The sequence below is a fragment of the Chamaea fasciata genome, unplaced genomic scaffold (assembly GCF_029207755.1).
Source record: "Chamaea fasciata isolate MVZ Bird 193981 ecotype frontalis unplaced genomic scaffold, bChaFas1.0.hap1 SCAF_25, whole genome shotgun sequence".
Lineage (NCBI taxonomy): Eukaryota > Metazoa > Chordata > Aves > Passeriformes > Sylviidae > Chamaea > Chamaea fasciata.
Genome location: NW_027094110.1, coordinates 163,857 through 191,454, shown reverse-complemented (window position 1 = coordinate 191,454; position 27,598 = coordinate 163,857). Strand labels below are relative to the sequence as shown.

At 44.7% G+C, this 27,598-nt stretch overlaps 1 protein-coding gene across 7 annotated transcripts in view; it reads left to right on the top strand.

The window, feature by feature from the left end:
- The first annotated feature begins 1,497 nt into the window (after nucleotides 1-1,497).
- Nucleotides 1,498-27,598, top strand: part of LRIG2 (leucine rich repeats and immunoglobulin like domains 2) — a 50,093-nt gene continuing 23,992 nt past the window's right edge. The window contains exons 1-19 of one of the 7 annotated variants that reach the window (XM_066203783.1): nucleotides 5,329-5,451; nucleotides 5,814-5,897; nucleotides 7,783-7,854; nucleotides 8,350-8,424; nucleotides 8,921-9,055; nucleotides 9,578-9,721; nucleotides 9,852-9,995; nucleotides 10,759-10,902; nucleotides 11,136-11,279; nucleotides 13,918-13,998; nucleotides 14,824-14,895; nucleotides 15,035-15,103; nucleotides 16,585-16,748; nucleotides 17,995-18,315; nucleotides 19,381-19,662; nucleotides 20,926-21,375; nucleotides 21,847-21,996; nucleotides 22,883-23,164; nucleotides 24,042-24,418. In XM_066203783.1, the coding sequence (XP_066059880.1) occupies nucleotides 8,354-8,424; nucleotides 8,921-9,055; nucleotides 9,578-9,721; nucleotides 9,852-9,995; nucleotides 10,759-10,902; nucleotides 11,136-11,279; nucleotides 13,918-13,998; nucleotides 14,824-14,895; nucleotides 15,035-15,103; nucleotides 16,585-16,748; nucleotides 17,995-18,315; nucleotides 19,381-19,662; nucleotides 20,926-21,375; nucleotides 21,847-21,996; nucleotides 22,883-23,164; nucleotides 24,042-24,271 (2,883 nt within the window). In that variant the 5' untranslated portion in view covers nucleotides 5,329-5,451; nucleotides 5,814-5,897; nucleotides 7,783-7,854; nucleotides 8,350-8,353 and the 3' untranslated portion in view covers nucleotides 24,272-24,418. Of the gene's footprint in view, nucleotides 1,562-1,769; nucleotides 1,974-4,555; nucleotides 4,564-5,328; nucleotides 5,452-5,778; nucleotides 5,898-7,782; nucleotides 7,855-8,349; nucleotides 8,425-8,920; nucleotides 9,056-9,577; nucleotides 9,722-9,851; nucleotides 9,996-10,758; nucleotides 10,903-11,135; nucleotides 11,280-13,917; nucleotides 13,999-14,823; nucleotides 14,896-15,034; nucleotides 15,104-16,584; nucleotides 16,749-17,994; nucleotides 18,316-19,380; nucleotides 19,663-20,925; nucleotides 21,376-21,846; nucleotides 21,997-22,882; nucleotides 23,165-24,041; nucleotides 27,090-27,598 lie in introns of those variants that run through there. The other 6 variants (XM_066203780.1, XM_066203782.1, XM_066203781.1 and 3 more) reach the window with 6 other exon arrangements.

Below are 27,598 nucleotides of genomic sequence, written 5' to 3'. Positions count from 1 at the left end.
GAAGGGACTGGAGCAAGTGTCCAGTGAGGAGCAGCTGTGAAGTTGGGGTTGTTTAGCCTAGAGAAAAGGATTCTTAATGAGGACCTTCTCAACTCTGTGTGACTCCCTAAGATTAGGGTGTCGCCACAGGCCAGGCTCTGCTTCCAGGGAACAAATGACAGGACAAGAGGAAATGACTTCAAGCTGTGCCAGAGGAAGTTTAGATGGGACGTTAGGAAGAATTTCTTCACATTAAAGGTGATTAGACACTGGAACAGGCTGCTCAGGGTGTCACCATCAATGGAGGTGTTTAAGCAACAACCGGATGTGTGACTTAGTGCCATGGTCTAGTTGACAAGGTGGTATTCAGTCATAAATTTGACTCGATAATGTCGGAGGTCTTTTCCAACCTAAATGATTCAGCGACCTTGGCCAACTTGGAGGCCATGGCCACGGCAGTGAGGTATGGGAGCAGCCTGAGACCCCCAGCAGGACGTGAATGGGATGGAGGGGCTGCAGAGGGCATACAGTGCTGGGCACACAGCCAGTGGTTTGTGCCCAGGTGTTGGTAGCCAGGCTGGGCACTGGCAATGCCCAGGTGTGATCCAGGTGAAGCCCTGCAGGTCTGTTTGCCCTCATGCCGGCTATGGCAGCACAGAGCCAGGCCATGGAGCCAGTGGAGCCGCACAGCCTTCGGGACACCCGTGAGGTGTCTGTGAGGGGACACTTCAGCACACAGTGCGTTGCACCCATAGTTCAGAAACACGGTGACACCCTGGTGGCAGCACCTGGTTCGTGGGGACGCGGAATCACAGAATGGGTCATCTTGGAAGGGACAACAATATCTGACCCCTCCCTGCCGACACCGACCACCCATTCACAGAACAAGCTGACGTTGCAAACTGATGAAACGAAGCCCCTGAAAACACCAACCGACATCGTCTGCAAGCCGAGGTCGCTTCGGGGACTGGGTGGGGCTTCTGCTCGCCCCACCCCCTCCTGGCCCCGCCTCTTACCCTTGAAACCGAAGTTGTGGGTGGGGAGAGGCTGGTGGTGGTACCGCCCCCTCCTGTCCCGCCCCCCGCTGCCCGCGGGCCGCTGGTGCGGTCCGGGGTGGGGGCGGTGTCCCCGCCCCTGCTCGCCCCGCCCCCGAGGGGGCCCCGCCCCGCGGCTCCCGTCGGTGCTGGGCGGGGCTTGAGGCCGGTTTACCGCGCCGAGCCGGGCGGGGCCAGCGCGAGCCCCGCCCCCCACACCCCGCCCCCTGTGACCCTGCCTGCGGCCGGGGCGGCCCCGCCCCTCGCCGCCTGCGCGCTGCGGTGGCTCCGGGCGGGGCGGCGCGGCCGGGCCCGGCGATGCGGGGAGCGGGGCCGGCCGTGCGGGCCGCCCGCGGGGCGCCGTCGCGGGGCCGGCCGCTGGTGTTGCTGCTAGCAGCGGCAGCGCTTTGCACGCGGGTGGGCGCCGCCGAGCCCTGCGCCGCGCCCTGCTCGTGCCGCCGCGGCCTGCTGGACTGCAGCCGGCAGCGCCTGCCCGGCGGGCCGGGCCCGCGGAGGATTCCGCCGCTGCCCGCCGGCACCACGGGGCTGTGAGTGAGCGCGTGGGGCTGCGGGGCCGTGCGGGCGGCGGGTTCTGCGCCGGTCTCGGCCTGGCGGGGGCGGGGGTGCGGGCCCGGGGCCCGGCGGCGGGGACGGCTCGAGGCCCGGGCTGAATGGCCGGCGGGGCTCCGGGCTTGATGTCCTTATCTCTCTCTAGGACTCCCTAGCAGGAGGGTCAGCCGGGTGGGGGTCGGGCTCTGTTCCCAGGTAACGAGCGGTAGGACAAGAGGACATAGTCTTAAGCTGTGCTAGGGGAGGTCGAGGTTTGACATCTTCAGGAATTTCTTTACAGAAAGGGTGATGAGACTTTGGGAAGGGCTGCCTAGGGATGTGGTGGAGTCCCAGTCCCTGGAGGTGTTCGAGGAACGACTGGACGTGGCACTCAGTGCCACGGTGCGATTGGTAAGGTGGTGTTTGGTCATAGGTTGGACTCGATGATCTTGGAGGTCTTTTCCAACCAAATTGATTCTGTGGTTTTGTCCGCGGGATGTTCGCACGGAGCTCGGAGCGCTGCGGGCGCAGCGGCCCCGGCAGTGGTGCCTGGCTCTCTCAGGGGCAGCGGCGAGAAAGAGTCTGGCCCCGACGGCTCCGTGTGCCGGGGTCCCATGCCACACTTTCAAGCTTGTCTTGCCCTACTCTGTGATGGCAACAAGTGAGAGGAGGGTGGAGCACGGGCAGTTTGTCGTTAGTAAGTCGTTTATTAATGCCATTCAGTCCAGAACTTAAAGCTGTTTCAAGTTAGGCTTTAGGACTTTTTCTTTTAGGGTTGTGCTTGGAAGTGTTCCTTCAAACGCCAGCCTCAGCTGTGCCCTACTTCCGGTTGCTCCTGGTTTCCTCTGCATCCCACTACTGCTGTGCAGCTCAGTGATACTCTCCTTTTCCCTCAGTTAAACCATTGTGGACTCCCCGTGACACTTGCTGCCATTGCTTTTCTAAAGAAATCCCACAAAGCAATTCAGAGCCACCCTTAGTCTCTGTTCCCAAGTGTTCAATGAGACCAAGTGCTAAACAGTGTTCACACAGGTCAAGCCTTTGTCCTTCCTTGACTTTTGCTGTCCCAGTCACCGTTGCTTTTGTCACCTTTGGCTACAGCATATTTGGGAGGAAGAGGTGCTGGGATATGAGGGAGATCAAAACTTGCTTCTGTGCACAGAGTTCTTTGTCCCTCTTGGAGTTCTCAATCTTCCTGGCTGGTAAAAATGGCATTATTCCAGACCAAGAGAAAATTAAGCCTGTTGGGAAGATACTATAAACCTACAGTTCACTGGAGTTAGCTCCAGGAATTCTTTTAGCAGGGCTCGAGAGTCTGACCTGAGTTAAGCTTGGAAGCTTGTCACCTTCTTGCCACTTACGAGGTTCTGTAGTTCTCTCCTTTTTCTGCACCATCAGCAATTGGAAATGTTTAAGAGAAAACACATGTTTCAGCATAGAAGTACAACAATTTGTATGTGAAACCTTTGGTGTTTAGAAAGGTACAAAGATATTGGAACTCGTCAAGGAGGTTGTCAGTGTCTGGGAAAGGCCGTTCATCAGGAGGCTAAGAAGCAACATGATATCCATGCTGTTTGAAGAGCAAGTTTTCAAGCTTCAATAAATACTTGTATCTTTGTTCAAGCTGATGGAGGGTGTGTTTAAAGCTGCTTGGCACAACCTCCAGTGGGAAGAAGCACAGCTGACGCTGTGCTATGTTGTGCAATCTGACATGCTGCAAACATTAATAAGGGGCTTATGGACTGGTTTGGGCTCACCAGCCCACAGCCAAGAATTTCTTCCCAAAATCCATCTAATTCTGCCCTCTGGCAGTGGGAAGCTGTTCCCCCTTGTCCTGTCACTCTGGGTCCTTGTACAAAGTCACTGTCCAGCTCTCTTCGAGCCCCTCTAGGCACTGAAAGAGGCTCTGAAGTCTCCCTGGAGCCATATTTTCTCCAGGCTGAACACCCGTAGCTGTCCCAGCCTGTATCCTGAGCAGAGTATCTCCGTGACCTCCTCTGGACTTGCTCCGACAGCTGCGTGTCCTCCTGATGTCGGTTTCCCCCAGGGTGGGAGGCAGCTCTGTAAGTGGGATCTCACTGGAGCAGGGCAGAGGGGCAGAATTCTCCCCTCCCCTGCTGTTCACCCTGGGGGGCTCAGGGGAGGTGTTCTGGGCTGCAGATGCACATTTCTGTTGAGCTTCTCATCCAGCAACATCCCCAAGTCCTCCCCAGAGCTGCTCTCAATCTCAGTCTGTCCTCTGTTGTGGCTTTCAGGATTTTGGCACATGAAGCATGAGTGACGTTCTTTCTTCACTAGGACTACTCTAGCAGTTCTGAATCTAAATGTATACCAGCTGTTTAAAATTAAGCAAAGCCTAATTTTTCTCACATGATCAAATCCCTGATGTGCTTTTCTCTCTTAGTTCTGTGATACCATTTTAGCTGCCACTGAGGACTAAAAATTCTTCTTTTTCCTAACTCTCAAATTACTTGCAGGTGGTGCTTCCAGTGTATGTGTGCAGGTTGGTTTTATTTTCACTTTTTGTTTTTAATAAAGCCACGAGAGCAGAACTTGGTTTTCAAGATGGAAGTACTCAGGCAACTAACTTCATTTTTTCTCTGAAGTTATATATGTTTTGTGGATAACCTGGTGGGTGATGAAAAACGTTGTGAAGTTAGGGAGTTAGGAAATATTTTTTTATATGTCTGCCTCTTAACATTAGTTTCTTTATAGCAAGGAATGCCAGCCCTATGTGTAGGGGCAGAGGGAAGCACAATGCTGGTGGTCGCTGCCTCCTGTCCCGTAGTAGTAAGTGTGTTTATATATCCTGGTATCCAGAGAGACGACAAATAAAAGTAGTTCAGGTATCAGTTAATTAATTCAGCAAGTTCCGTTCACAGCAGATATTTTTGGGTGAGCTCAACTGGCTGCCTGCATTCTGCATCAACACCTCTACAGTGCCACAGTATGTTCAGCTTGGGTGAATTAAGATCATTCTTTATCATCCATAATCAGTTTGGTATGTGTGTTCTGTTTTATTTACTTAAGAGATGAGTACCACTTAAGCTCAAAATGAATGTTTAGATGATATTATATACAATACCAGATGAATCTCTAAAATACAAATTTTGCATGTTTGGTCTGTATTCTGCACAGCTTGGGCTTCCCAGTTACAGTGCAAAGGCTGTTTAAAGGCTGCTGGGTTCTTTGGTTTTGGCTTTTCCAGAGTAAGGGAATTGCACCTGGTTCTCCAGGACAGCAGGAATCTTAGCTGTGGGATTGAATGATCTCTAAACACAGAAAATCAGCCAATGTATTTCATTCTGTATTTTGTGACCAGTTGGTCTGTTTAGAAAAGAAAAGCATCAGTAACAGAATGTAGATATAAATAATGTCAGAAGCACTTTAAATATCTACTATACCCAACTTCTTGAAAGAGGACTTACTGTAATGAAAACTTTGTTGTAGTCCAAATCTGAGTAATAATAGAAAAATTCTTTCCTTTGCTTTCTGAATTAAAGTCTTAATTTCTAACTCAGTAATTAGACAGTAGGCTTCTGGGAGGGATAGCTGGATTTTAGCACCTCCTCATCACCCAGGCCTCATGGCTGTCAGTGTTTAAGAGGAATCTGGACAGTGTCCTGAATAGCTTTTACTTTTGGTCAGTCCTGATGTGGTCAGGCAGGTGGACTAGAAGGTTGTTGTAGGTTCCCTACTCACCTCAAGTATTCTATTATATTCTTTCTGAAAGCCTTAGAAAAATCAAGTTTCAGTTTTCTTTGCATATTAATCTTGTTTCCAAGATCTATGTCAGTGCCTGCTAGCTGTGCCTGACACACAGGTTGGTCTGACTCAGAACCCATGGCCTGGTTTTGCTCATCGGTGGAGTATCTGCACACTCTGAGGGGTGTGTTGTTAACTTCCATGTCCATGCTCTCTTTCCTCTCTCTGTTGCCCACCGGTTCGTTGGAAACTGCATGGCTTAGTACTTCCCGCTCTGGTTAAACGCACTCCTCCAAGATTAGACTGCTCAGCAGTGGCTGGGTCCCTGCATGTTTGAAAAATCCCGGGAAGTCTACTGCTGGGATTTGGGGTCGTATCTCCCTCCACCTGTCTGTGCCAGGCTCCTGTGGGTGCCCAGGGGCTGGGGCTGAGCTGGGTTCAGGGGAATCTGGGCAGCTGGAGAGAGTGTCTCGAACTTTCAGCCCCCTGTGGTGGGAAGCTTGCTGAGGAGCAGCTCATATTTGGTTGTTTTTATGTTTTTCCTAGTGTTTAGGGCTGGCTTAATTACCACATGTACTGAGGAAGCAGAGCTGCAGAATAGTTCTGCAACTGGCTGCAGCTGTTCTCCAGGTTCTCTTGATTTTTTTTTTTAAATTGTTTCCAAACCCACACTGCTCTATCTGTATAATCTGCATCTTGGTGTAATTAAAAGAATACATTAACAACTGCCTGACTTGCCAGGACATCCAGGATTTTAATAATTCATTGCGAGAACAGAATCTTTACGCTGAACCTGAGTGAAAGTTAACAACTGTAACTATACTCTAGTCTGTCCATTGTCAGTCCATCTTGTCTCCTAGTAGGTTTTGTTCTTACAGATCAAAAATAATCTGCCAGAGCTCAAGGAGTGTTTTGACAATGCTCTCAGGCATGTGGTAGAATTTTGGGGTTGACCTGACCTGTTCTAGGCCAGGAGTTGGGCTGACTTTTGTAGGCTTAAGTTTGGCTCTCAGTGTCGAGCACAGGCCCAAAGCTACTGCAGGAACAGAAGAATGTGTAGGTGCTGTGGCTTGTCCGAACCTGGTTGTCAATGGAAATATTTTGAACTGTAGCTCATTTACATTTTAATATTCATTTTAACAGATAAACATAGGTTTAGTTGCAAAGTGTGATTTTGTCTCCTGCGTCAGCATAGCTGCTGCCTGCCTGATAATCTTAAAATTAACTGTAATAAATACGTACAATGTACGTATTATGTATGCAGCAATGGTGAAAGGATCAGTGATACAGGACCTTACCAGAGGAGCTCATAGAGAGGGAAACAGCTTTGGTGAAAGTAGCTTGTTATAGCTCTCTCCGTGACATCAGAATTGGAAATGGGGAAGGAAGCATGATGCCTTGCTGCCAGGCTAGAACCCCTAGCTGGCATGGAATATCCTGAGCTAGAAGAGTCCCACAAGAGCCGTTGCCGACTCCTGGTCCTGCATAGGACACCCCAGAATCCCTCCCTATGCTCAAGAACATTGTCCAAATGCTCCTGGAGCTCTGGCAGCCTTGGGGCCCTGACCACTGCCCTGGGGAGCCTGTTCAGTGCCCCACCAGTCTCTGGGGGAAGAACCTTTTCCTGACATCCAACCTAACCCTCCTGTGCACTTGTGCCAGCAAAGTGTCACACAGAGGAGTTGGTTTCACCTTTTGGACTGACATCTGCCTGTCCTTTCTGGTGTGGCTGGCACCATGTTTCCATCACAAACCTGATTTTTTTTGGTCCTTCTTTGACTCATGTCATGACTAGAGGCAGCCTTTGCTCAGAAATGGACCTGTCTGTTGCATTTACGCACCTAGTCCAAGGCAAAAGTAAAATACTGGGTAAAGTTACAGCAATAGGAATAGCACCCACACCCAGTGTGAGCATTAAAGCTGGGTTTAATAACTCTTGTCCATTGAAAGAGTCCAGCTCCTGCATGTGATTCCTATAAGTAAAACCAACTGGTGCTAAAGCGTCTGTCAGTAAGATTCCCAGCCTCACGGTTCTCTCCGCTCCAGCTTGTTTGGGGATTTTGTGTATGTTGTTCCTTTAAAATAAGCCTGCCTTGGCTAGTCAGCATCTTCGGAAAGCTGAGAAAATGGGGATCATGCTACAGGACGCAGTTCAATAATGGGCATTTTGTAAGAAATTACTCTCGTGTCCCTGCAAAGTTTTTCCTTCTTGCAGTGGACAAGTGTTGTTGATAAAGCTCTGGGTTAAATTAAAAATTCTCTGGTCAGGTACAATGTTCCTATCAAGAAGCTTTAACAGAAGGTTTTTTGATTCAAACAGAGAAATAAAACTGTTTAGACTTTTACTGTGAGTGTCCAGCAGAACAAGCTCTTTTCTTTAGTGAAAGAGCAATTGTGTAAAATACATAAATACAGTTTCAAACTTGAGATTGCATAAAGTATACATGTTTTGGGTTTGTTGAGATTTTTTTATTATCATTCCAGGAGCTAAATAACTTTTTTCTCTGTTCTCTAGGGATTTAAGTCATAATCATTTGTTATCATCCAATTGGTCCATTGATTTGTCTGTCCATACTCTCCAAGAAGTGTAAGTTGTTTTTTATGAGGATAAAGTCTAAAGATATCCTACCTAATTCTAATTAGAATGTTTTATTGCATGTCAAGGTACCTGGTCTGACTTGCAGAAATATTCAGTGCAAGTTAATTAAAAATGGCAGCACATTTTATGCATAAAACTGTTAATGTATAAAACTGTTGTGTTGTGAGCAGAAATCTTTCCCGTGAAAGATCAGAAGACCAGTATTTTTAAAGAGAAATGAGTTGTATTTGTTTTGGCTATAGCTGATTTTAAATGAAAGACAAATAATAGTATCCATGGAAATGAGAAAAACTAGCATGTTTCATTGTTCAAATTGTTCAAATTATTAGTATTTAAACTCTTGGGGAATATTTTTTGTCAACTACTAAGTATTACTAATACAGTAAAATTGTTAAATGCATTGATATTAATTATTTCTACTGTGTACAGAAGGATTTTTCTCCTCTTTGGAGTGTCAGTAATTTTTTTTGCCCTCTATTTAAGGAAAATGAATTACAATGAGCTAAGTGAAATTCCGTATTTTGGAGAAACAACTTCCAATATAACTCTTCTCTCATTGTAAGTAATAGCTCCTCTGCCTTTTTCTTGTTCAACAAATGGGGGAACCATGTTAGAGTTCTGCTATCGAATTGTAGGAAAACATCTTTTTCCTTGAAATACTACTCATGTAAAGAGCATCAGGGAATATGTAAGCACTCTTAAAAGAAATACAAATCAGTTAGACAATCGAGTCACCCTAAATTACCAGTAAAATGCAATCAACCAAGGCAGGCAGCTTTGAAGGGATGGGATTCAGTCCAGGAATGACACTTCCCACAAGCACCAGCTCAGCTATAGGCCTCAGAATTTGAATCTGTTCATATGTCACGGTGGCAAATAGCTCTTGGATTTGCAGTATTGCTTTAGGAATTAACACTTTTGGAAGCATGTGGTGCATGTCCCATTCATGAAGCTCACTACTACTGCTGATATACGGGGTCATGTTGCTGTTTCAGCTGTGCAATTGGAAGGATGAGGTGTTGTGATAATCATATTTATTGCTGATCTTTTTCAGGGTGCATAATACCATTCCAGAAATAAATGCTGAGCAACTCCAGGTCTACCTTTCATTGGAAAATCTAGATCTTAGTTCTAATCTTATCTCAGAAATTAAAGCCTCTTCCTTTCCACGAATGCAGCTGAAGTACCTGTAAGTATGAGTGATCTGCTGTCTCTGGGAGTCCTGGCTCTACAATGATAATGTTGGACATCTTATTTCCTCTTAAATTAGTGTCCGAAAGCTGGCATCCTTACACAACTTTGAACTGGCAGCAGTGCTCAGTGGAGCTACAGATGTCCTTGAAATGAAATAGTTTTCATACCAATCTGTATTGTATTTTCCCAAATAACATGGAAAACAGCAATTGCTGTTGTCAGAATGCAGGTACATAAGCCATCAAGGACAGGGAGTAATTTTTGCCCTGCCAGATCACTGTGGACATTGTGTTGACTACTTCTAACTGGAACATGGACGTGCAGTAAAAATCAACTCACACCGATTCCTTTGGGAAAAAGGATTTAGCTTGGTATCTCAGAATTCAGATTTCTCATGTGACTTCACAAGGGTCTTGGGTTCTGTTAATCAGTGATCGCTCTGAGGTGCTTGTGCCATTATGTTCATTAAATTCTCTGTGTTCTGAAAGGCCTCTTTCCTTCTTCCTTCCTTCCTTAGGAATCTGAGTAACAACAGAATAACTACTCTAGAAGCAGGTTGCCTTGATAACTTATCTAGCTCACTAATGGTGATAAAACTGAACAGAAATAGGATTAGTATGATTCCACCGAAGATCTTCAGATTGCCTCATGTACAGTTTCTGTAAGTAGCAGTCATGAAAACATCAAAACAACATTTACAGCTGAGTTGTTAATCTCAGCATGTTCTTGACTTTCACACAGTGGTGCTTGTTGCAAAGTGTCTTAATATTTGAATGTCATCTTTATGAAAGGGAACTGAAAAGGAACCGGATTAAAATAGTGGAAAGTCTTACATTCCAAGGATTGGAATCCTTAAAATCCTTGAAAATGCAGCGCAATGGGATTAGCAGACTAATGGATGGAGCATTCTTTGGCCTGGGTAATATAGAGGAATTGTGAGTATGCCTGGTTGTGGAATTTTTTTAGCAAAAAGAAAATGGCTGTGGAGAGTTGCGTCCTGTATGGTTTCCTTTACATCAAGGCTGTGCCGAGATATTGTCAAAATCAAAGGATAAGAGTGTTTTCCCATTATTTTTATGTCATGTCTGGTTACGTCAGAAGTGGAAAGATAAAATTCCCCTCTCCTGGAAGAGTTCAAGGCCAGGTAGAATAGGGTTGAATAGAGGAACCTGGTCTAGTGGAAGGCATCCCTGCCCATGGCAGGGAGTTGGAACTGGACAATCTTTGAGGTCCCTTCCAACACAAACCAGTCTTGTGATTCCATTATATTGGTCCCCTTTTCAGCTTCTTCCTACATGGTGATCAAGAATATTTGCCTCTGTAGTTGCTTTTTTGCTGGTTTTCATTTGCAGTCCCCGTAACATGGGGTTGTTCTTTCCTCCATGACTTTGACAGTGTGAACACAAGGGTGCATGACGCAATGTTAGCAAAAGACTTCTTTTTTACAGTTATTTTTGAGGGTAGAGATTATAGTTTTCTTTCTGCCGCTGGATCCCTGAAGATGCGGTTGAGTTACTCAGTTCTTCATATACTTTAGTTCATTTTTTTATTTCAATGAGATTGAAAGTATCGTGTATTTTGTGTTGTCTGAGGCTTAAAGTTAGTAAATAATTTTGAAATCCACAAGGTGAAATTTTCATAAGTAGGCGTTTCATTGGTTATCTGTTTGGCAAATGTTTTTACCTTCTAATTCTTTAGAGAACTGGAACATAATAACTTAACAGAAGTAAACAAGGGCTGGCTGTATGGGCTGCGGACATTGCAACAACTCTATGTTAGCCAGAATGCCATCACCAGGATCAGCCCAGATGCATGGGAATTCTGCCAAAGACTTGCTGAGCTGTAAGTCCTGGGCTGCTGTTCATTGGGGATTTTTCTAATGTTGCAATTATTGATTGGCAAGAATGAATTACCGAAGGAAATACTCCATTTCCTTGCTAGGCCCATGGTAATGATGTATTTTAATTATAAGTATTCCGTTAGAGAAATTAGAACACAATAGTTAATCAAGTCAGATAGTATCTTAATAATTAATCCCCCTGCTTGCCTTTAAAGTGTGTGTTGAATGTTTCCAGAGACTTGTCATACAATCAGCTCACTCGCCTCAAGGAATCTACCTTTGTGGGACTTGGCTTATTGGAGAAGCTAAACCTGGGTGACAATCGCATTAATCACATTGCTGATGGTGTCTTTAGAGGTCTGACAAATCTTCAAACCTTGTAAGTACAGAAGACTTTAAACAGAAATTTCAGTTAAATGCATTTTTAATTTAAGTGGAGCTTTTGGAAGTAGAGACAATGGATATTGCACTGTGGAAGCCTGAGATCATTGTTGGTGCTGTCATGCCTGTAGGTATGGTAGGGCTGATAATCTTTTGGCTTGCCAAGATGACATAATTCCAGCCCAGGTAAAACAAGCCAACCACTCAATTTTAGAAGCGGTAAGAAACAGTGACTTGGTGACCTTGAGTGCTCAGATGTGTGTCCTGCCAGTTCTGAGAGGTGTGGGTACCTTGTGTATCCAGTTGTGGAGGAAATAGCCTGGAGCTCTTTATTCTATAGGGTTTCCTTAGGTTTGGAACCTCAGAAACCAAGGACTGAACCCTTTTGTGTTGTAGGAGGTGGGGCTTAGCCCATCTTGCTCATGTGCTGACCTCAAACATAGTAGGAGGTGTAGAGTTGCTTCTTATTGTTGAAGGCACAGCTTCGCACTTGCCAGGACCTCTCATGGCAGATGTTGGATATTTCTAAAAAGACCCAGTCCTGTCCGGAGTAGATCTGACCAGCTGTTATTATCCTAAACAACAGTATTTGAGAAAGGAGTGAAAAATTATAACCCCTCTGTCACTTCATTAAATAAATGCTTAAATAAGCAAACTCACCAAAGAGATTTATGTAAGCAGTCATATTCTGTTAACCTTAATGCAACCTTTTAATGAAATAATTAAACCTAATTTCTTAGATTGAGAGTAGCATGAAAAAGAACAAGAGCAGATTAATTAGTAGGTTTTCCTGGACTCTCAGGGGTGTCAACAGCAAGGGCCTGGCCCTTTACTTTGGGACTGGAATGTGCAGGATGGAGGGCAGTGGTGATTAACAAGGCTCCAAGCATTAGTGCCCAGCCAGGCATGAGGAGCCAACTCCTCTCTCACACAAAGAGGGGCTTTTCTTTTGGGCTGCTCACTTGTTTGGCTAAGTGGTCTGAGTACTGGAGTGTAAAAATATTTCAAAAAATGAGATGCCATGTGGTTTTAGTTCCATTGTTGGTTGTGTGCTGGTTGGTTGGTACTATGGCTGGTGTACATATTTCTGTATGTCCAGCACCTGCCACTGTGCAGTGTAGGAGAATAAATTGTAAAACTGTACATAAACTGCAAGTTAGGATTACAGATGTATCTAAGATTAGCACTGAAGTTTTGAAGTTTTAAACATTATCACATTATTTACTTCACAGTACTGTGAGCAGTTTGGCATTTGTGTTCTCCAGCACTTACAGTCTAACATTCTGAAGGAGATCTTGAGATCATTCTAGAAATGTGTTTCAAATCACAAGAATGAGCAACTTGGAAATAAATTTGGCATATTATTCATAAAGTCATTATTAGCTCAGCTCCATGTTAGGTACCTTAACTTGAATATTTTTAAAGAGGAAAAGAGTTAATGTGAACAAGTTTCAAGGGGGAAAAGATTTAATGTGAGCAAGTTTCAAAGCCATATTTGTTCAGACCTTGTGAGGCATGAAATATGAAATTCTTTTTTTTTGGCCCTAAATTTGGAAGTGTATAAACACAAAATGTGGAAGTGACTGCTGTGTGTGGTTTTAACAAGACTTCTATATTTCAAAGTAAGAAAAATAAGAAAATTGTGTGTTACCACTGGTGGTATCCTGGAGGTTGATCCCAGTCTCTTCCAGGATGGTGTTTTACACAGTTTACAGTCTCACGTAATGGGAAAGTAGATACTTCATTTTCCCCTCATTAGCACAGGGAAAGAGGTGTTTATATGAGTGATATATACAGTTGCCTGTGTATGCAGCTAGTTTTGTGTCAGTTGACGCATTTAGAAGCTTCATCTAGCTGTTGCATAGAATATCTGGTGAAACACAGAGCAAACTATTTTTTATTAGCGTGATTTCCTTTAAATACACTCGTCTCTGTGCATGGTGGTATCAAAACAAATGCTCTTGGCTCAGTCCATGCCATTCAGGCTAAAAATGCAAGTGAATTTATTTCATCTTCTCTCTGAAGAGCATTTAATCCTCTCCAAACTGTATTGCTCTATTGCTTTTGCTGTTTAGACCTCTCCTCTCCATGAGGGGCTGAAGTGCTGTGCTGAGGTCAGTTGAAAATCCCATTAGCTGATAATGAGATTTGTGAGCAAAATATCAACTTCATTTTGAATATCCACCACAGTGTGCCTGGCAGGCCTACACTGTAACCTGGGCGTAATCCCTTAGTATGCTAATGCTGGTATAAGCCTGTTACTCGTGAACATTAATGCTGCTGGTGTATTGGTTAATTCCCTTACATGAACCAACTTGCTTCAGGAGCCTCTCCCAGCTCCTGGCAAGTAGTCCATCAGTTGAAAAGTGCTGGTCAGACCGGGGCTTTCCGTGAATGCCACATCAAGAAGTTGTGCTGCAGAATTTGTTAGTGGTGCTGACTGCAGCACTTATGGTGGAGCGTTCCCTTTGCCCTCTCTGAAGTGAGAAATTCATCTCCTGACAAGCTTAGTTTTGTAAAAGATTTGAGACCTTCCAGGTGATTCTGTGCCAGAGCCCTGTCTTCCCCAGCTCACCACTGGCCCTGGTGATGATGGTGTTCCAAGGCTTCTTTCTAAGAAATGTCTTCTCCTGCAGGGACTTGCGGAACAATGAGATCTCCTGGGCCATAGAGGATGCAAATGAAGCTTTTGTGGGACTCAGCAGGCTGGATAAACTGTATGTATTACAAATTAGGGGAACGACAGCACTTCCCAGGCATGCAGAGAAGGCAAATGCAAAATATTAAGTAATTGCATATCAATGACAGGAGGCAGAAAGCCTTTCTTACAGTGTTTTCACTTGTGTGCCACAACCTCTTATGTAGCCCTGGGTTCCTTGTTCGGGAGCATCAGATCCATGTAGCGCTGCATTTCCTTACAGCACCAATTTGATGAGATTAAGCATAAGTATTTGACTGCATTTATTATTGAATACCTCACTCCCTCTGTGTGACAGTTGTCACTTTTTGTGCTTCTTTCGTTTGGGTAAAAGTTACTACTTATAAAAGAAAAACCCCAAAACACAAAGTATTTTTAGGCAAATTCAAAACACTATTGCATTAAACAAACTTCTTGATACTTAGACTGTGCACTTTTCATCCAGTGCCGCCTGCTTTGTAGGAAGCTCCATCCTGCGTAGTTACAAAGGTTGCTTGTAACAAATAGCCGGGTGTGAGGGTGCAGTCCAGGAAGTTGTGTGGTGGTAGCAGGTTGGTATTAGGAAGTTATTGGTTCAGTCCTGTATTCTACTTATTGCTGTTTCATCCTCCTGACTTTAATTATCTTCTGACACATTTCTAGCCCAAATCTCTAAGTTGAAAATAGAAAAGAAACCCTGTTCTCGGGAAAATTAGTTGAGCCTTTAAGGTAAAAAAAACAGTGTTTAGTCTTGTACCTCAGCTAGAATTGAAAAAAAAATGCAGTTAGGTATCGTAGGGAACTTCTTTTGGGCCTTGCTTGTGAGCTGATACATTCAGACTGGTTTCTGGGCCTTTATTTTCAGAATCTTGCAAGGAAACCAAATTAAGTCGATTACCAAAAAAGCATTCTCTGGTCTTGAAGGACTTGAACATCTGTAAGTATTTGAATTTGTAGAACTCCTAATTATTTGTCAACTTCAATCTTGTGTTCGCTGTGAGATTTTCAAGAATTTAACTGAAGGCAGCATATGACATCACACCGACTCATTATTGTGCTCTTTCCTTAACTTCCAGGGATTTAAGCAACAATGCAATAATGTCCATCCAAGAAAATGCCTTTGCCCAGGCTCAGCTGAAGGAGCTGTAAGTTCATGACAATTATTTAGAAATTCTTTACAAGCCCTACCTTGGAAAGCACTCTTCAGCCATTGTAGGGTTGTCTGAAGTGTGTCTGCTTTCATCATGAAATATTTGCAGCAATACTGGTAGATTATCAACTTAAAGTTGGTAGCAATATATTTAGATGTAAGATTTGATAAAATCTTCACCTGCATTTCCTTAGTTGCAATTAATCGGAGTTAATTTTGTCTTGCAATGCTGAACCATTAAGCTTTTCCTATCCTATGATTTTGCAGCAAGCTCAGCATTGCATGTAGGCAGTGAACAAAACAGATAATTTATCAGGAATCTCTCAGGGGGCTTAGCAAACCCTGTGATTTTTCTTCCTATTTTGGAGGGCTAGGGAAAGGCTTTAAAATTCACAGCTAGACAGGATTTTGTATGTGCTCAGCAGATGTTTAAGCTGCTAGGGTCTGTTGTGGTCTTCAGACATCGGAAGTAATACAACGTGAAGTGACCTTCACACCCAAGACTAATCCTACTGTAATGCAGTATTTTCTGTGAGATAAAGTCACTGACTGTTATAATCTGGTCTAAAACTGTTATTCCGTTAGTTAACTTTGGCCAGATGGACTTAGTCTGCAAGATCTGCCACTGTGAGGAGACACTTTCAGGTGTTTTGCAAACTCTTGTTGCTTTCTTTGCTGTATTTTAAAACTGATGAGTCATTGATACGTACAGGCAAAGAGCAGGATGGAATCCTGGCTTGTTTGGTGCCTCTTTTCTCCCATGACTGGCTTCATTGTCGGGCAGATCACTTCTTGTTAAATGCTGGACTGTCTCAAGTTGGTTATACTCATACTTGGAGTATGGCAAACAAAACTCAGCCCCCCAGTGTCTTGAAGTCAGTTCAGAGGTGGCATCTGGCACTCCAGGGATTGAGTAATTATACTTAGGAAACTTTGAAAAGCAGATGGTAGGAAAGAAGAGACCCATCATTCTTTCCTGTTCCAAGGTTTTCTGTGGAGCAGAGAAAACAAGCTGCAGTTGATACCTGTATGAAGCCAATCACTTTTGGCCTTAAATATTTATCAGCTGGCATTAAAATGAGAATTGAGGTTTCTGCTCATTTCATAATGGCAGTTTTGTTTAGTTTGAAACATGGAGCTGCTCTGCAATGTTCCTTTTAAGGGCTTTAAAGAAGGATGAGATAACTGTAAAGACAGGCTTAGTGGCTTTGGGATTGCTTTTTAAGAAGTTGGAACTCTGATCTGAGTTTAAATTCTTCAGGACTGAAATGAAATATAAGGTTTTAATGCTGACATAGAGGACTGATTTCAGCATAAATAGCTAAGATTTTATAATAAATACCCATATGTATAAAATAATACTGTAAATCTGATGTTTCTGTAAGCGTATGCTTTAAGTTGCTCTGCTGTGTGAAATCACATGTATGCATGTGAAATAAACTTCATTCACCCTTTTGTTTTGCCTTGTTTCTGCAGAGTGTTGAACACAAGCAGCTTGCTTTGCGATTGCCAGTTGAAATGGCTGCCCCAGTGGCTCAGTGAGAGCCATTTGCTGCAGGCTGTCAGTGTCAGCTGTGCTCACCCTGAGTGGTTGGCAGGACAAAGCCTTCTCAGTGTGGACCCTGATGACTTTGTTTGTGGTTTGTATTTTTAGTGACTTTTGATACAAAAGCACGGTAACACAAGTCTTGTAGCTGAAATCAAGCTGGGGAGGTCCTTGGTCCTGGCCATGGTGCCCATGTGGACCCACATACATCACTGAGTCTGCTGTGAGTTTGGGGTTTAATTCTGTATCTCTTCGCTCAATTTTGTGCTGTTTGAGCACTGAAGTTAACCTGAGGGAGTAGTGCTGTTAGGCATTGTTTTTTATTTAGCTTACTAGTGAAAATGGATTATGCTTCCATTCTCCATGCTTATGACTACCTTTAGCTTTGTAAGGTCTGTTTGACACTCTCTTCCTGGTTCTTGCCCGTACCAGCAGAGTATCACTGAATCATACAATAGTTTGGGTTGGAAGGGACCTTAAAGATCATCCCGGTTCCACCCTCTGCCATAGACAGGGGCACCTTCCACGAGAACAGGTTGCTCCAAGCCCTGGCCAGCCTGGCCATGAGCTCTTCCAGGAATGGGGCAGCCACAGCTTCTCTGGGCGAAAATTAGAGTAGTTCAGGCTCTGGCACATTATCTGGTGCTCCATATCTGTGATGTTTATGGTGGTCTCAAACTCTTTGCCCAGAGTTTGGGTGAAGTCTGTGGCACGCCTGGAATTAGTCTGATGCTTCCTTTTCCCGGTGAATAGTCTTATATGTATTTGTGTATGTGCAATTCTTTCATTGCTTTGGTGGTAAAGGCTACAATAATAATCGTGTAGGTGCACACACCCACTTCACCACCATCACAGTGGCATCTGACAGAGCTCTGCATGTGTCTATGAGAGTATCTTTGCTGAAATAAGGATATAGAAACGAGTTTCGGGTGGGATTAGATAGTGAACTGCCAGCTTGTTATACTTTGTGCTTGTAGAACTTCAAGGCTCTTCAGGATGTTTAAACTATCTGAAAGTAAGTCACAGTCCCTCATAAAATGGCCTGGCTCTTCAGCTGAGCAGCATTTTTGAGTGTGATCTAAATACAGCAAGTTTCAGACAGTTGGACAAAAGGCAGGGCTGCTCAGCACTGCACTTCCACGCTGATTCTTTTCAATGCCGATTCCTCTTCCTCCTTCGCAGCTTGATTTCCAGCTCAAACAGCTGAATCTGTGTACCTTAAGCCACACATCTGTTCCCAAAGTTTTGGTTTTGCTTACATTGTCTTTTGAGTGAGTTTTCGTGCAATATTAATTCAAGTTTAAATGAAAACTAGCTAATCTTGGTGCTTTTCTTTCCAGATAATTTCCCTAAACCGCAGATCAGAATCCACCCAGAGACCACGGTGGCCCTGCGAGGCACAAATGTGACCCTGATGTGCACTGCTGTGAGCAGCAGTGATTCACCCATGGCCACAGCCTGGCGCAAAGACAGCGAGGTCCTCTACGATGCAGAGGTTGAGAATTTTGCCAGGTACCAGCAGCAAAGTGGGGAGGTGCTGGAATACACCACTGTCTTGCACCTCTTCAACGTGAATTTCACTGATGAAGGGAAATACCAGTGCATTGTCACCAATCACTTTGGCTCCAATTATTCCAACAAAGCCAAGCTGACTGTCAATGGTAAGTGATAATGGCAAAAAAGGAGAAACACTCTGAACCTAAAACTTCATTTAAGTAGATACAAGTCTCTTTTTCACTAAAGCTGGCCCAAAATAGTCTTGAAAATATCAATGGGATTTAGAAGTATCACACATCATTTTAGAAAGCTGGAAAGAAGTGATTTTTTTTTCTTGTGGATAAAAAGCCTCTATTCACTTTTTGAAAGTGGCAGATATCTCCCGTGCTTTACTAGAACTCAGTTAGTTGTTCATCTAGTTAATTGGAGGTGGAATTCTTTAAACTGAAAGCTCCCTCTACTGTCTCCTCAGAACTCAGCATCTTTCCCACGTTTGTAAAACTGGGGAAGACTCCTCTGAAAATAAGTTATAAAAACTCTGAAAATTCAAAAGCAAAATCTTTTTTTTTTATTTTTAGTCATCATGAGCCTATTTATTTTGAGGGAGGGGGAGGTGAGAAGACAATGTTCACGTCAGTCAGCAGACCACTGATCCCCACAGTACCTCAGAGCAGAGGTGATGAGATGGAAGCTTACCTTCCCTGTTAGCAGGGAAGAAAAATGTGGCAAAGACTTTTCCCTGGATTCTTCCCATGAGAAATCACCTTCTTCACATCATCTTAGAGGAACTTAATGGCTTTAAACTGAAATGGAGTAGGTAATTGGATATTAGGAAGAAATTTCTCCCTGTGAGTGTGGCAAGGCCATAGCACAGATTGCCCAGAGAAGCTGTGGCTATCCCATTCCGTTAAGTGTTCAAGGCCAGGTTGGATGAGGCTTGGAGCATCCTGGGAGGGTGGAAGGTGTCTTTATCCATGTGCATGTATTATCTTAAGGCTCCCTTCCAATCCAAAGCATTCTGTGATTCTATAAACACTGTAGATATTGTATTTAAATTTTGGGAGAAAGGCTCTTAGACCACTGAAAAATTGTGCAGTTCTTTGGAAGAATGTGTTCCTCTCTCTTATGGAGTGTTTCAGATATGTTTTCAAGTTTTCTCTCTGCTATGGAGCATTTGCTGCATTTTACCTGATACTGAAAATGCTGAATCAATGTCCCCTTTGATCCAGAGCTTCCTTCTTTCCTGAAAACTCCCATGGATCTCACTATCCGCACTGGGGCGATGGCCCGGCTGGAGTGTGCTGCTGAGGGCCACCCTCCACCACAGATCTCCTGGCAGAAAGATGGTGGCACAGACTTCCCTGCTGCAAGAGAGAGGAGGATGCACGTCATGCCTGAGGACGATGTGTTCTTCATTGCAAATGTGAAAATGGAAGACATGGGGATCTACAGCTGCATGGCCCAGAACATCGCAGGGGGACTCTCAGCCAATGCTACCCTGACTGTGCTGGGTAAGTGTGACTGGCCTGTGCTGGTGGATGGATCCCTGCACAACAGCAGTGGAAGTGTAGCTTAGCTATGAGCAGCAAGTTGAAATGGTGGAGAATGAAGTTAAAATACAAAGAGCAGCACTTGGTGTGGTGTTTACACAATGAAGCTTTAGAAGCTGAGTTGCAGAGCTGCCCAGTGGAGTTGGACTTAGTGTGATCTTTGCATGGAGCTGAGGGGCATATCTTAGTCCAGCAGTGCAGATTAGGCAGGTAATTTGTGTTGCCTTAGAGCAAATCTTGTCACGGGGAACAAACTTGCCATGAAGAAGACCAGTTGCATCTTGGGATGCCTGAGAAAGAGCATTGCCAGCAGGTCAGGGAGGTGATGCTGCTCCTCTGCTCAGCCCTACTGAGGTACACATAGAGTGCCCAGTTCTGGGCTCCTCAGGACAAGAGGGGTGCAGAGTTCCTGGAGCAAGTCCAGCAGAGGCTATGGAGATGATGATGTGACCGGAGCATCACTCTTACAAGGAAATGGTGAATGGTTGGACTTGATAATCTTAGAGGCCTTTTCCAACCTAAATGATCTCATGATTCTGTGAAAGGCTGAGGGAAATGGGCTTGTTGAGCCTTGAGAAGGCAGCTGAGAGGGGCCCTCATCAATGTGTGTCCGTGTCTGCAGGGAGAGGTCAGAGGATGGGCCTGGCTGTGTTTAGTGTGCTCAGCAATAGGACAGGAGGCCGTGGGCAGAAGCTGATGCACAGCAAGCTCTGCATGAACGTGAGGAAGAGCTTATTTACTGTGCAGGAACAGGCTGCCCAGAGAGGAGAGTGGCGAGTCTCCTTCACTGGAGATTGTTCCAGAACCGTCTGGGTGCAATCCTGTCCCATGTACTCTGGGGTCACCCTGCTTGAGCAGGGAGGTAAGACCAGATGACCCACTCTGGTCCCTTCCAAGCTGACCCATCCTGTGAACTGGGCTGAGTAATAAGTGGAAGGCTGGTTCCTTCCAGAGTGCAGCATTTTTTTGAAGACACTGGCTTTTAACATTTCAGACAAATTTAGAATTGGACTGGCGCAGGTTTCCAAAAGCAACTGTAGCTGCCCCATCCCTGGAAGTGCTCGAGGCGCTTGGATGGGGCTTGGAGCAACCTGGTCTGGTGGATGGTGTCCCTGTCTCTGGCAGGGGTGGAACAGGATGATCTTTAAGGTCCCTTCCAATCCAAACCATTATAGGATTCCATGATTCTTTGAAGTTACCTTACGATTTCACTTTTTGTCCCAGAAACTCCTTCCTTCATGAGGCCTCTGGAGGACAGGACAGTGACCCGAGGTGAAACTGCTGTCCTGCAGTGCATAGCTGGTGGCAGTCCTGCCCCTCGCCTCAACTGGACCAAGGACGATGGTCCCTTGACAGTCACCGAGCGGCATTTCTTCGCTGCAGCAAATCAGCTCCTCATCATAGTGGATGCAGGACTGGAGGATGCTGGGAAGTACACATGCATCATGTCCAACACACTGGGCACTGAGCGTGGCCATATTTACCTAAATGTCCTGGCTTCCCCCAACTGTGATTCTTCCCAGAGTGCCATTGTCCATGAGGAGGACGGCTGGACGACAGTAGGGATCGTGATTATCGTTGTTGTGTGTTGTGTGGTGGGAACGTCCTTGGTGTGGGTTATCGTCATCTACCACATGAGGAGGAAGAATGAAGATTACAGCATCACTAACACAGGTTGAGTGTAAAATCGGCAGTCTCTGGTCCTGTTTTTAATCCAAAACACTTGAAATTTCTGGATTTGTTACAAATGGATAAGATTACAGAACTGAAGATTTCCTTCTAAAATCCCTTCAAGGATTTGCTCAAATTCCTCCATTTTAGAGGTTCTTTTAAATACCAGAAGTGTGCTAATTCTGTTCCTTTTACACTAAGTTTGTTCCTACATTGAGGAAAAACAGTAAAGTTTGGAGGTAAATATTTGAATAAACCTAGAAATGTTTTCAGGGCCTGGAATAATAGGTGTAAATTTTCATTCTGGCCTTGTCAGCTTTGAACTGGCCATCTGGATTTGTCATTACTGAGGTAGAAAAATACCTACATGCAAGCTGAAATTCTGGTTATTCTTGTTAATATGGGGAATAGTGCTGGTAATACCTTGAAATCTTCACAGTGTTTAATGTTGCCAATGTTAATTCTGCCTTGCAGAGGAGATGAACCTTCCTGCTGACATTCCCAGCTACCTGTCCTCCCAAGGAACGCTGTCTGAGCCTCAGGAAGGCTACAGTAACTTGGAGGCAGGGAGCCATCAGCAGCTGATGCCTCCAGCTGGCAGCTACATGCACAAAGGCACAGATGGTAAGCAAAGCCCTCAGGTGTGTTGCCAGTGCCTCAGCAGGATGCCAATGCACACTCTCATCCTCTCAGCTTAAGTGTCAAGGCAGATCTTTATCCTCTTTCTTTCCTTTGGCATCTCAAGAGCCCAGGCAGAAGAGGTGGAAATAGATTTTACTTGGGAGATGACTGACTAGCTGTGCCTCCTATCCTTAGTATAAAATTCCTGTCGGTGCTAGACATCTAGTTGGCTTGTTACAATCATAACTAAGGGGTCTGCACTATTTCCCAGCCTTGTTTGGACAGTTTTCTGGGTGTTTGTGTCATTGAGCTCACAGAGGTGCTTTCTTTGCCATCAAAATACTGAGGAATCATCACTCGTTATATAGGCTGGCTTGAAAATTGATCCTCAGTGTAAGTTTTTCACACCTGTCCGTGATCGCTCCAGCCCAGTCCCACTGCACTAGAGTCTGTATCAGGAAGGAGTTGAGAAGCAGCTCGTCTAAGTGACCAGTTTATCAGCAGCTCTGATGTGTGTGGGTATGCAGGGGCAAGTCAGGTCCAAGATGGATGTGGGCAGGTATCCCAGTTTAATCCCAAGGCTGTTTCACCCTGGTGCCCAAGCTGGCTGGACCTGTATGGAACTTTTTTGCCCATGAAACAGGGGAACATGTCCATGGTTCCCCTGGTCAGCTTCAGAAGGGCACTGCTCTGGAGAATTTGGATGGGGGAATCTGGGGGGTTTCTCTTGTGACCTCTCAAGCCGAGTACTCTGTTACTCCCTTAACTGTAAAAAGGCCCTTCAATTTGTGTGGCTGTAATAAATGATCATACCAGGACATAAAGCCTATGGAAATCTGGCATCCTTGTCCTTTTTCAGAGTATTTTATTTTTCCATTGTGTTCATCAGGTGGCGCAGCACCATTAGTGATCTGCTCAGATTGTTACGACAATGCCAACATTTACTCCCGGACCCGAGAGTACTGTCCCTATGCCTTCATCACTGAGGAGGATCCCCTGGATCAAACACTCCCAAATCTCATGGTGCAGATGCCCAAGGAAATGTACACAGCATGCACCCAGAATGAAACCAGTGCTCGGGGTAATCTCTTAGCAGACAGAGATGTGCCTGTCTTCCTTACCAACCATGACAAAAAAAGTGATAAGAAAATCTCTTCCCAGCAGGTTACTGGTGAGTGTCCACTTTTGTTGCTTTGTATTCCGTGGTGACTTTGGCTTTCGTTATGCTGCCCTTCGCTATTGACACACAGCTAATCTTACAAGTGCCAGTAGTTTGTGGAATAGCTCACATTTATTAGCCGCTTATTCTCCAAATGCCCGTGTTACATCAGCAAACAACAGCTTGCATCCAGTACCTGAGATTGAAAAGAGCGATGTTAAAAAGATGGAATTTCTTAATTTGCAGGTTTAAGTTTGTGGAATGTGTGCCTTTGCTTATACTTCAATGGCATGTATTAACCAAAAGTTGGAGCTTCACATAAGAAATTCGAGCTTTGAGCTGGCCTGAAGTTCAGAGAACTCCCTAAATTGGTTGTTTTTCTTTTGACTTTCTTCCGGATCACCTTTTTTAAAATTCACACTGAAGCTGTGTGTGTTCCTGGTTACTGTAAGAAATTGATGGAAAAGGAGAGCATCTAGTAAAATATACTTTCAAAACCAGAGAAAATCAGCTCAGAACGATTGTAATTGCTGAGTTACAGAGCTCAAATCTACTTAAAATCTGAGTGGAATTGATCTCTGCTCTTTGTGAGCAGTGATGGCACCTGAGGGAACAGCTGGAGCTGTGTCAGTGGCGGTTTGGATTGGGTATCAGGAAAAGGTTCTTCTTCCAGTAGGTAGTCAGGCACTGAACAGGGAATGGTCGTGGCTCCAAGGCTGCCAGAGCTCAAAGAATGTTTGGACAGTGCTCTCAGGCACAGGGTGGAATTTGTTGGGGTGTCTGTGCAGGGCCAGGAGTTGGGCTCGACCCTTGAGGGTCCCTTCCAACTTAAGATATTTCTTGATTCTGTGAACTTGCTCCTGTTCATCCTCTAATTTTTCTCCCTCAGAGCCCTTCCAGGTTCCTCTGTGGGGGGGAGGCAGCAGAGACCTGGCTTGCTCTCACCCACAGTTCCTGCACCTTCCCTTGGCCCACGAGGCCGCACAGCCACTGCAGAGTGACGGTACCGCCAGCAGTGACCGGGTCCGGGCCTCACCCAGACCCTGCCACAGGCTGCAGGAGGAGAAGTTTGATTTTAACAGGACACGGAACATTCATGACCACATTGAAACCACATAAAACGCTCACAAAGCCTTGAAAGCAAATCCAGGTTGACTGACTGTATTTACTACCTCAGGACTAACCCCAAGGCCAAAGATGCTCCTGTATGTGTCTGCAAGTACTAACAGTCAGACTCTTGGAGGAGGTGGCACACGCCCTTTTTTCTGTGATTTCTCCGTTGGAAAATGGGAATATGCACCAGAGAACATGTGGATAATTAGTGCCATCTACAAAAATAGAATGAAAACATGGATTGTGTGATGCTGGAAGCAGCCTTTGTGGTGGTGCATGCTTTGGAAAGCTCTCAGTGATGTGTGTAGCTGTTTCACAGTGCTTTGTCTGCCTGGAAACAAACCATCAGGGCCTCCTCATGGAATTCCCCTGGAACTGTAAGCATAAAACTCTTGGCCAGCTTTTTCTTCCTTAGACTGTTGGCAGGTGTCTGTTGCCAGTCTAAATTTGGGGGTTGTTTTCTTCTACGAATAACGGATTCTAGTTGTAAATAAACTTGCATTTATAAATATTTTGTATACACTAAGCATATAAATGTGTTGGCTGTAATGTAAATTATTTTTTATTATGCCAAAGTATGTATCATACTGTTAGTCTTGACAGCTGCATATCAAGCCGTATGGGGGGCTTGGTGGAACCAAAAGCTTGTTTGTGAGGGAATAGAGCTGTCTTTGTTTTGAAAAGAAGTGCATTTACTAATAGATATGTGGTAGAACTGTGATATTGATGAATTTCATTGTTGCCTACAGCTGTGTGCCTAGCTGACCTGGCGGCAGGCTGATCCATTTCATGATATTAGCAGTGTTTCAAGGTTTATCTAAGCTTTTATCTATAAAATCCCCCTTCGTATTGTGTCTATTGAGAGGGTCTCCATATGTTTCCTAGTTGACAGTTAAGTGAACTTTTAAAAAGAATGTGGTGATGGAAAGCGTGAGGTAAATTAAGAGAGCACTTGATACTTATTTCTTCTGCATAGCCAAAGGCATATGGAGTTTAAAACACTGGTCCTTTTCTGTTGTAAAATATCAGGCTAAATTGTTGAGCTAATAGTTCCCTTAAACCTTAATGTCGTCAAAATGTTTAAATATTTGACAGATGAGAAATGACACAATGCAGGGGACCCCTTGCTACTGAGAAATCTTGCTGAGAGAGAGGAACCTCAGACTCAATAGTTCCAGTGAGATGGGCCTGACAAAATGAGGAAGAACAATGACATTATGAAGACTTCGTGAAAACTTCTTTTTTGGGGGGGAAAATGCCCCTTTTCGTAGAAGGTGTTAAAGGACTCCTATGTGTTTTCAGTGGGTACACTGTGCTCTGTGGTCATGCCTTTAGAGTGAGATGCTTCCTTCCTGGTCACTATTGCCTGCTTTGGAGCTGTAGGATTTGTACCCAAATGAAACCATCTGTGTGACACTTCTATAAAGAGAGAAACTTCTTTTTGGCCCAGCTCAGTTGTAGGTATGTGAAATTCCCGTTGATCCATTCCTGGACTGAAGGGTTTGTGACTCAATTGTCAGGTCTAGCTGTGCAGAATCACAGCTGAATTTAGAGACTGTGGTGAAGTATTTGAGTAAATGCGTGGGGAAACACTGGGAATAATGATGCTTTTCCCATGGCTCTTTGGACAGGAATAATAGTCAAATCTTTCTAAATGAGCAAATATTTTCAAGGGCTCTTCCCATGCTCTCAAAGCCAGCTTGGCTGCTTTGGTAAACAGCAGCTTTAGTGGGAAGGGGATCCAATTGTCCTTGACTTTTGGGTAAAATGGAGAGAAACACAGGTGTGTAAATTTTTGGATTCTGACAGGTGAAAGGTTAAAAAAAAAAAAAAAGAATCTTAAGTTCACTTCTTTCTGTTGTTATTTCCTCCAGACTTTTCCTTCCCAGACGGCATTTCAGGCACAGTGCTTGTTCTGAATCCAGTGATCCCTGCTGCAGGGACCCAGCACTGTCAGTTTAAATCCAGATGAGAACGGTCACGCTGTGAAACTACAGCTGCAGCAAAGCCTTATCCTTGTGGGCTGCTCTCTCAGCCAGTCACTCAGGCTACTGGGACAGGGCACTGTTGGCATGTGTGATTCCCAGGAGTGGGAAAACCACATCCCTGCTGCTGCTCTCTCATCACCGTTTGGCAAATGCTTGTTCCTGTTTCTTTCATTCCTCTCTCTCTTTGTAGGAGCTGAGCTCACACACATCTGTCACAGTGCAGCTGGCATTGTCCAGACCCTGGGAGCACTTGGGGTACAACTGCCTGGAGCAAGGGAATTCCCTTTAGGTAGGTGAGACCTGCTTGGCCTAGACCAGGGCTTTAAAATCACTGCTGTCTGAGCCAGGACTATGCTGGCTGTCAGACAGTGCAGCTAAAGCTGCTCTGATTTCTGTGAGAGAGTGGCCTATAAAAGCTGAATCCTGAATTAAGACATTTACATCCTTCCCTGAGCATTTGAAGTCCATAAGCTGCTTGTAAATAGCTGATGCTTCTAAGTAGGTGACACTTTGCTGCACTGTGGAAAAACTTATTTGGTAGACTTGGAGGAGAAAATCATGTGCGTCTTCTTTCCCCTTTGGAGAGGGGACAGTGGCCTTTCTTTTTTCAGTAAAAACAAGCAATTGCCTCAATCAATGCCAAAGCATTGATACTACCGGTACAGGAACTGAGGGGTCAGAAGCAGCAAGAGTAAAGCTGCTTCTTTTCCCTCTTGCTATTTCCTATTGTCTATTTATATTTTTTTCACATTAGAATGTATATTTTGTATAGCGTATGTAATATATGTTTGTCCATTGTAACATACGTCCAAACAATAAAATGCTGTATACCGGGAGCATTCGGTGTGACTCTGTTAGTTTGCAAATCAAAGGATTATATTTTGTCCTATGGTATTTAATTTTCACAGGGGGGAAAAAATAGAAAAAACTTTGGCAACTGGCCATGGTCCTGGGACTCAGATTTGGACAAGGTGACCTCCAGAGGGTGTTTCCATCTCAGCCGTTCTCTGATTCTGTTATTCTTATTTCCGTTTTCTTGTACCCTTTTTGGAAAATGGGGGAGGCGCGGTAGTATTGACTCTGGGCCAGAAGCCTTGCAGATCGCTGTATTCCCCACACTTTCTTCCTGCTTTTCCAATGCTGCCCTCCTGCACTTTGGATCCTCTGAAAAGGAGATTTTCTTTCCAGCAATAATCTGTCAGCACAAGTTTGTGGGAGCATCTCCCACATGCTGGTTGTGGGAGGTGCTGCTAGCCCAATCCCTCCTGAAAACCAGCATGAGCTGTTTATTTCTTTTAATAACTCCCTCTCTCTCACTGCATTCTTCCGCTTGTTCATGTTCTGA